Source organism: Montipora capricornis, chromosome 9 (genome assembly GCF_036669925.1).
Source record: "Montipora capricornis isolate CH-2021 chromosome 9, ASM3666992v2, whole genome shotgun sequence".
In the NCBI taxonomy this organism is placed as follows: Eukaryota; Metazoa; Cnidaria; class Anthozoa; order Scleractinia; family Acroporidae; genus Montipora; species Montipora capricornis.
In genome coordinates this window covers 1,764,402-1,774,401 of record NC_090891.1, presented here as the reverse complement: position 1 = coordinate 1,774,401, position 10,000 = coordinate 1,764,402, and the positions used below count along the sequence as shown (strand labels likewise).

Below are 10,000 nucleotides of genomic sequence, written 5' to 3'. Positions count from 1 at the left end.
GCAGGTTGATCAAACCAACACCAGTAAACCGGCCTTGGTCAATGTTCCTTCGGATTGTATCCGCGAGGCACATACTGTAGTGGCCCACTCCATGGAGTGGCACTTTCAGAAACCGCATTCATAAGGGCTAAGAACTTTGTGCCACTGAAGATAAGCATATAACGGACGATGTACAGCTCTTTCTAGCACCTTAAAAATTGCAGGCAAAATAGAGATAGGTCGATAGTTGTCCATATAATCAGCCATATCTTTTTTGGACAAGAGATGTTAATAATTGCAGTCAAGGGGTTTGGCAACAATGTCCACTAAATCAACCAAAAGGCGGGCTGGAATGTTGTCAAGGCCAACTGCTTTACCAGGTTTTAAAATGCACAGTTGAGATCTCACATAAGCATCCGACACTTCAGCAAACTTGAAATCAGGGTAGTGGTAAGAAGGAACCGATTGACAGGGACTGCCACTGGAACCAGGGTAAGACTGAAAAGACTCCAACAACCGAGTCACAGAAGACGTAAACAACTTTTTGAAGGAATCAGCAATCAGGTTAAGAAAGCCCACATTCCAAGGTTATACAATTGGCTGCAGGATGGCTTTACTCCAGGCTTTACTCGCCTGCAATCAATCATCGCATACCTCAGTTTTTCGCATACACAGCCCACTCGGCTATATTAAAGGTGCACCTTTAACTTTCAAACTTGATGGCATTTATGTCACAAACTGCGGAAAATACTCGGTTATAAGACGCATCTCAAATAGAGGAATAGGGTTCAACTCGTCGCTAATTATGCTGTCAACGGTATAGGTATCGGTGCATCCAACCTCAAATCAGGTAACTCTCCCAGCAACCTTGGAGCATCGTTTGATAGTTCTGTCTCTGAATGTACAGTTGTACACATCAAGAAGGTTTGCATCAAGGCGTTCCTTGCATGGCAAATAAGGAAGTTCTTGTCTGAGAATCAACCAAGACTCTGATTTACGCGTTCGTCACCTCTCATCTGGACCACTGCAACTTATTACTGTTTGGTATTCCACAATGCCAGTTTGATCGACTACAATGACTGTGGACTTACGCAACGCCGACTCTGATGTATTTCCACTAGCTGCTGGTTCGTTTTCGTTTCCACTATAAGTTCGCTTATCTAGTGTACAAAGCTCTTGAGGGAATGGCTTCACCTTACCTGAGTGAGCTGTTACAATTCAAGACTTAAGGCTGCTATGCCCCAGTCCCAATCAACTACTCTAAGAACGGCAAAGAACAAGATGCCCCTTTGCTTGTGCTGCAAGAAACCTCCACTCGCTATCCACGAGTGTGGAACTGTAGCATCATTTCAGTCCAGGTCAAAGACGTTTCAAGATTTCTTTGAACATTTTCGTCACTTTAAGATACCCCCTAAAAATATTTTGGAAGATTTTTTCTTGCAAGAAGCATGTATATTTTTAACTATTGTCAGTAGTTTTCTATTTATCTCTAATTTTCAAAAATTAGTATCGATGCATATTTAGAGTAGAAAATGGCATTTAAACATTTTTGTATATTTTTGCTTATTTTCTTACATGATTTTAAAGCGCTCTACAATATTTTTATAACTTAAACGCTAAAGAAATTACGTAACTAAATAATAATAGAAACCTTATTATTTTGTCTTTAAATACAGTTGTAAATCTCTTTACATATATGTACATGTATAGTATATTAAGAACCATCTACCGGTACTTGAAATTGAGTGACATACTTGCACATGTATATATACAAATGAATCAACTAAAAAAAATTAAAGTTTTATTAAGTCTGGGCTATCCCAAATTTTATTTCTACGGCAAAAGATAAAATATGTCGCTCTAATAGCTAGATTTATCATTTTTTTGATTATATGCATTTGTAGTGTTGTTGCTTTTTGTCAATGCCAACGTCATTAATCATTTCTAAGAACGTATTCGTTATAATAATAATAATAATAATAATAATAATAATAATAATAATAATAATAATAATTATAATAATAATAATAATAATAATAATAATAATAATAATAATAATAATAATAATAATGACAAAGGTCCTGTCAATCAAGTGAACTCTTTGGCCCATGGGTTGGACATAATGCTTCAGAGACTAAAATAAGCAAGCTACCAATTCTTGCTTACAGTGGTTAACTCAAAGACAAACAAAATTAAGACACTTCAATTGTTTTGATTTTGCTGCTCTTTATCATTTGCATGTAGATTACTGTTTGGGATAATTACAAGGACTACTTACGGCCCTCAAACGTTGTTGCATTCAGTAGTCTTGAAGCATTTCCCAGCTCTGTAGTTTTCCCTCTCACTTTGATGTAATAGGTGGTAAATTTTCTCAAGTCAGTCAATAGCCTCTGAAAAGTACTTCCCGTGACTTGAGCTTCTGTTTCCGGGCCATCTTGTTTTCTATAATATATTATGTAATTGGTTATTTCTCCATTTTGCAAAGCTGGTTCCTTCCATGATACAAGAATGGATGTAGATGATTTGGCCTGGAGCATCACATTCCGTGGATGACTAGGACCTAGAACATACATATAACAAACATACGGTCATCCTGTTGGTTTGAAAATTTGTTACTCTTTTACAATAATAATTGCAAGAATATCTCTTGTCAACATTTCACTCCAAATATGACTGATTAAAATATTATGCCTTAATGTATGTTAGTGGCCTTGTGTCAATATTACAAGCCTTTTACACCCTTACCACTGTGCACCTGAAGAATCTGAAAGTACATGGAAAATAATTACACCTCAAATGTCACCACTGAAAAAGACATCAATAATCGAATCAAGGCCACCCTGCTTCGTAAGGAAAACTATTTAAGTGAGTCTTCAGTAAACCTGACCCTAAAAACCAAACTCATGGTCTACCACACTGTAGTCATCTCTACCTTACTGTATGCCTGTCAAACATGGGTCCTTTATGGAAGAGACATCCGAAAATTTAAATGATTCGTCAAATTCTGTGAATCAAGTGGCAACACTGAATTACTAACAATGAAGTCCTCAGTCGAGCAGATGTGGAGAGCCTAGAAGCCATCATTACTTGACATAGACTAAGACGGGCTGGACATCTTCCTCGAATTTCAGACTCCCACCTTCCCAAACAAATCCTGTTCTCAACTTGCATCTGGAAAAAGACCACGAGGTGCCCCAAAAATACACTACAAAGACCAGCTCAAGGCTACAGTACCTTGAAGAGGACCAAAATCGACACAGCTATTTGGAAGATGCAAGCTGCAGAAACAAATTCTTGAAAAAGGACTATTCATTAAAAGACAGTAGTTTTCAAGAACAACAGAAGGCAGCAGGAAGAGACAAAGAGAGTTAAGAGAAAAGCAAGTATTCAAAACACCGTGAACCCTCCTACATGTACCATTTCATGTCGTGGTTGCGGCTGACTTTTCCGTGCGAACATGGGACTGATATCACATCAAAGAAAGTGTCACTGAGCAAACCATACTCAGAATAGGGTTACACCAATGAACAAACGACTGTGACCAATGATAATGCATGCAAGATAACAAATGGCTGCACTGTAATCACAGTGCAGAAAAAAGCCGAAGGTTGAAAATTCCACGCCAGGAGCAACTACATGTATAAATTTTCAATAAGTTAAGATTATATTTCATGGAGATAAAGAACTAAATAACTACATGTAATCATTAATATTTTGGTGAGCTAAGATTAATAATGACTGTATTCAGTGCTGCAATAATATTGACCCTTAAGTGGACAGTGGTCTTTCTGCTTGCCAGGTGGGAAAAACATAGGACATGACAGCAATATCTGTAATCGAGAACTTTTTGTACCACATGGTTTGTTTCAATGGCACTTGGCAAATTCATTGACTTCTGTTAGCACTTCACTCTGAAAAGTTGGACAATGCCCTGCATGGTTAAGTAAGACCAGGAATAGCATGTGGTCATCCACCATATACACTGTATAACATTCACCCCAACAACTCAACGTACCGGTGTATAAACAATTCTAACCATCTTCATCAATTAAAAAAAGGCAGCAATACAGGGCAATTATAAATTCAAAAAGGCGACATGACAATATCAGGGCAATTGGTTTTACTGTAAAATGTGACACATCTGAATGTTGTACTCTTATCCTTTCAGAGAGTTAGTGCTATTTTTTGTATTTAAAGTACAGGAGTGTCATCGGCACAAACATAACTGCAGTTTGTTTCAACATTGCTTACGGGAGAAGGGAAAAGGGGGGCAATAAGGGAACTTATTACAAAATAAAAGGTAAACCTTAAATTGAAGCGATTTTTGCACTCATTGTTAAACGTGTTTCTAGACATTTTAGTCCAGGATCTGAGTTGGCTTTCATTGTCTTGCTGCCATACAGTAACTTAGTATATTGGCATGACGGGAAGGCATATATCTTTTGCATTTTATATGGTGTTTCGAAAAAAAAAAAGAAGGTTTACATGTAATTATCCGATCCGCTGTGATTGGAAAACAGACAGCGATTATTAAACTGGATTTTGTGAGGTTTGTTATACGACTTAATCTGAAGCCATCTCAGTCCTTTCTATGAATTAGGTTGAAAAGACACCTAATTTGGGAAATCAAACAGTGCGGTTTTCACCCTTTCACTTTTTATGGTGCACTAGAAAGATCTTGGATCCAATGCACAAATAATTTGAGTTAAACAAGTATATTCTGGTTGACACATGACATCTAAAACGTTCGCAATATGTATGAAATTAGCTGTTGTTCGTGTACAAGGAACAGACATTACACATCATCAGGCGTGCCATTAAAATGGAAATCCTCTTTCCAAAAAATCAGCTCTAAACATACGTTATAGAAAGGTACATTTTCACAGAGAGAATTAATTTTGTAACATTACTTATTACTTTTGCATTAGCCTGCTTGTGAAAGATTTCTATTGCTTAGTAGCCAGTTTTCTAAGTGAGGTGTCAAGTACAGGCTAATGCACACTTCTGTGGAATGACAGTGTCAATGTACATGTTTCCATACCTTTTTGCAGTGTTTCCACTTCATAACATGGGTCCGTTAATGGTGACCTTCCAACCTTGGTATAGCCTGCTACTTTAATGCAGTACTTGGTGAAAGGTTTCAGTCCACCAATTGAAGCACTCGTTTGACTTGCAGTTGCATTCTTACTGAAATATTGAGATTGACCTGTCTCATTGTAAAACACTGTGTAGCCAGTAATAATGCCATTTTGGTCCTTTTCTGGTATTTCCTCCCAGACAACTCTAATCGTGTGAGCATCCTCTGCTTTTGTTCCATTTTGCCCTTTCACAATGACTGGATCAGAGCTGGGAACTATTTATAAAACACAAACAAAAAAAGGTGACCAAAAATCATCTTTTTACACATACTTTTTCTTAAAGTACATGCACTTTGCAGTTCATCAATTTTCCTACCTGTATTTTGCACTTCACTTTGTTATGAAACTTGAGTTCTTTTAAATATTTCAGTCATTTCATGCACATTATTTCATTAAACGTTGTGGACTCCACAGGTGCCATTTTTATTGTCATGGCTAAGACAATAAGAGTCACCTGAGGGACTTCCTTGTAAGGACAGTGCCTACTAATTCAAAGGTATTTTTGCTCCGGTTTATGATTAAATCTTAACAAGCGGTATTGAAATGCAAAAACAAAATTGGGGGTAACCATGCATTTTTAATGATAATTGATGAATGATATTTGTAAAAAGCTTTAAAATACAAAGCAATGCATGGCGTTCTTTCTCAAATTGAAGCTTAGTTATCTCTCAAAAATGCATGGTTACCCCCAGTTTTCCTTTTGGATACCAAGAGTACTTACTAAGATCTACTTTCTCCGGATAGTTTTAAACTGCGCAAAAATATCACTGTATTGGTAAGGATCATCAATAGGAAACCCGAGTATCTCGAGATGCGCAGAATGTATGCGCAATAACAATAGTACAATGTAGGCACCGTCCTTAACAAAAATCTGGAGTAAAAGGGATTGGTCTCCAAAACAATGGAGCAAACGCTAATAATTGGTTACACTCAAGGGAAGCTCATGCATACAGCAGCCAAGAAAAAACAGAGGGGATAATTAACCAATCTGCTGTGATTGGAAAACAGACAGCGATGAACTGGATTTTGTGGGGTTTGTGGTATGACTTAATCTGAAGCCATCTCAGTGCTTTCTGTGAATTAGATCGAAAAGACACCTAATTTGAGGGTCGGACACAATGTGATGCTAAATTGACGCAAGAGGTTCAAAATTCTTCAAATTCTCTTTTAGACCACGCGTAGTGGTGGGTAAGTATCTCGAAATATTTCATCTAGGTGTAGGTGAGTCTGTTTGTCTTTTGAGAACAAACTGGGAAATGTTGCTGACCTACTCTCCTAAAGATTAATCTGTGGTCGATATCTGAAATCGTCGACGCCGAGAAAAGGGTAAGTCGCGGGTCTCGTTCTTAGCGGATCATCCTGTCATTGTGATGTCGCTTTGCTGCGGAAGTTTACATTGTACGGACAGACGCACGGGCTGCGCAACAATTTTGTGAAAGGTAAAGAATTTTCGCTACGTATGAAAGGGAAGTTTTGCGCTATTTTGTGGATTCTATTTTATCTGGAGGGAATCTACATGCCTACTTTACAACAACAAGCACATTTATGGCAACTAAATTACTATATGCGCCTTTGGTTTTCGCAAATGTGCCTTTGTCGCTTTTATTTTCCTTTGCTTTTAAGATTGGCAAATGATGTTGGAACAAATCCCGTTGATCAGCGCTCCGGACCAAGCTGGGGCACCCAATGAGAATATAGTTCAAAACCACTTAAACATACAGTTGTTAAACTATTTTGGTATTTAAACGGTAGATACAGGCATATTTTTATCCCCTAAAATGTTTTCATCTTTTCGGATTTCCTAGCTGAAAGTCTATTTTATAGGGATCAAAACTTACATTTTCGAAAATTTCAGGCAGAGAAAAGGCTCCCGAAAATTCCAGGTGACCTTTTTAGGGTAAAAATCCGTTAAAAATGGGCAAATATACCAAAATCCTAGGACAGGCAGGCAAGCAAGAAATTTTACAACAGATGTTCCGAAAATTCTAGATCTCAAATCATCTTCCGAACAGATATTTTCGCTTGTTTTACTTACATGTAAACCTTGATCTAAATCCAAATCATGTGGAACTAACTTTTAACATAAAAAAGCATGTCGTGCACAAGTAGGGCTAGACACGCAATGCGTGCAATAGCTATGTGGATACTCTCTAATTTGAATTGTTGTGTCCAGAAAGCAAATAAGGAAAATGGTACAATGACGAGTCAAGCAAATAGGATAAATCTATTTAATAGGACAACAATAAAATATCTCATCAACTCTGACCAACCATAACATTAAGCAAATAAGGAAAATGGTACAATGACAAGTCAAGCAAATAGAATAAATTTATTTAATAAGACAACAATAAAATATCTCATCAACTCTGACCAACCATAACATTAATTTTAGTGGCGGTGAGTTTTCAAAAAGAGAAAAACATTCAGAACAAGTCACTTTTCAGTCTTTCCTGGTCTAGTGCTCTTTAATCTGAAAACCTGAGAGGTCTGGGGAACACAAGAAATTCTCCTTGATTATCAGCTTGCAGTACATGTACACAACTTTGCCCAGTTACAAAACTCACAAAAATTGGTGGATTCGATTGAATGAATGTAGGATACAAAAAGAAAACATCTTCTACTCATCCACTCTTTGCTTTATTATTGCCCTCATTCTTGGTGAACGTTTGCAGCACAATGTAAGTGCCACCAAACGAAACTAAACGTTGTACTGATTATTGAAAAAGACAAAAACTAAGGCACAAGTTGCTGCTTTTAGACATTTGTGGCCAATGCTCTTTAATCGTTGCTTATATTTTTCATGATCATACACTTACCAGATTCAGAGGATTGCACTGTCAGTGGAAACGACCAAGGGCTGTCTCCTTTCCAATTGAATGCCTGTACTTCAATGGTATAGTTGGTGTATGGTGATATGTTACTGAGTGTAGCTACTCTAGATTTGTTTCCTACAATAACCTTTTGAGAAGGTGTTGATGCTCCAACATCCTCCCACCGCACATTGTACCCTGTAATTCCATCACCAACATAATCAGGTGCACTCCATGTAATGTTAATGGATGTTGCCAGAATAGATGTTGTTATTGGAGGGGATGGTCTGCCTGGTATACCTACATGTAAATGAAATTCAATTTACTGACATTCATGAGATCATCAAAAAACGAAAGTCAACTACACTTGTACACTATGTCAAAAGCATCCTTCGCCTACATCATCCGTTTCTAAGACCCATTGGTTTCTGGTTGACAGTGCAACACAGTGATCAAAAATATCAGAAACCTGGCCACGTATCTGCTGCAGGTTAAATTTGATTTCAGGTCAATTTGTTTCAACCTTGGTTGAAATTGCAAGACGTAAAGATAAATGGAAACCCAACAGTTATTAGAAAGTATGTGTACATTTGCAAGTAAGTTGGTCCTGGAGGTACATGTAAGTGGATTACCTTACTGTAGCTTAAAATTTTGGTGAGTTAATTATTTTATAAAATGCCAATGCTTGCTAAGTCTAGGCACTGATTTTAAATGCTTAGCATTAAGGTTGGGGATAGGCTTACTGTGCATGATACCCCATGCTACCTTTTTACCTCAGAGGGATGAATCTCCTGAGGGCAGGTTGAAGAATATTGAAATATCCCCTTCAAAGTGAATAATAAAAGAACTGAAACATACATGATGTATTGTTGATTTTTTATTTGCTTAATTATTTGCTCTATCTTTTGCGGACACTGAATTCATAATAATCAAAAGCATTAACTAAAGTGAAAGCAAAATTTTGAAAAGTCAGCAAAAAGGAATTTCATAATCTATTGTTCATAAGCCATTCTGCAGGTATCAAATGAAATGTTTGGTTTTTTAAAAAATTTGTCTGTTTGTTGAAATGTATGTAGTGATAAATCCAAACTATGTGATTATTTTGGCATAATCCCTGTGACTTGTGCACTCATTAATTGTGGCCTTTTGATTTCTTTTTTTTCTCTGAGAGATTCCGAAAACCATTATTTTCATACAGCACTTTGGCAAAGGAACTGTGAATGGTTGTTTTTTTACAGGCTGTTTCTCCAAGATAATGACGCCAGTGGTTTGGTGACAAGTTCTTTTCTTTAATTAAACCACAAATGCCACCATCCTTTGTGCATAGTGTGAACGATAAGCCTGTCGTCACTTTATTCACAAAATTAATTACAGTGTGTATTTGGTCCAATGGTGTGAGGGTTCAAATCTTAGGAGGGGCATGGAATGCTGGAAGCTCAAGGCAGTAATGAAAGGGATGGATGCGGTTAGAGAGGAAGAATGGAAGGGAAGGGAGAGACGGAGAGTGGAAGAAGAACGGATGGAAAGGGGAAGATGGAGGAGGAATTTAATCAATCTCTCTTTTTGCATTACTTTCTTTTTTGACCCCGCCTAAAAATCCAGGCCCCATTTTTTTAAAATTACATCCCAAAAAAAGGGAAACCCCCTTTTAGACAGTTCATAATAACCTACGTTGAAACAAATTGACCTGAAGGTATATAATTTGACCTGCAACACACCCACCAATCAAGTGAAAGACACACTGACGCTGAGCCCAGCTTCAATGAACCCTCCATGCCCCAGTTGTTCAAACGATGGATAGCGCTATCAGCCAGATAAATCATTATCCAGTGGATAAGTCATAGCAAAACTAATTGAGTTATCCAATGGATATTGTAATTCACATGTATCTGATGGATAGAGTTATCCGCCTTTTGAACAACTGGGGCCAGATCCCCAAGGCCCTTTTCCTCTAAAAGTTATCTGAAATGCTATTCCAGTGAGCACTGCCTCACAGTAATTGTCCAGTTTTCTACAATTATCATCATCATCATCATCATCATCATCATTATTATCATGCAAAGTAGACCTGGC

The 10,000-nt window shown here is 37.5% G+C and overlaps 1 protein-coding gene across 1 annotated transcript in view; it reads right to left on the bottom strand.

Moving 5' to 3' along the window:
• LOC138017101 (receptor-type tyrosine-protein phosphatase delta-like) overlaps positions 1 to 10,000 on the bottom strand; it is a 167,960-nt gene that overhangs the window by 141,812 nt on the left and 16,148 nt on the right. Inside the window, exons 3-5 of the mRNA XM_068864302.1 lie at positions 7,934 to 8,227; positions 5,021 to 5,332; positions 2,258 to 2,539 (exon numbers count right to left, since the gene is read on the bottom strand). Of these exons, the coding sequence (XP_068720403.1) occupies positions 2,258 to 2,539; positions 5,021 to 5,332; positions 7,934 to 8,227 (888 nt within the window). The remainder of the gene's footprint in view (positions 1 to 2,257; positions 2,540 to 5,020; positions 5,333 to 7,933; positions 8,228 to 10,000) is intronic.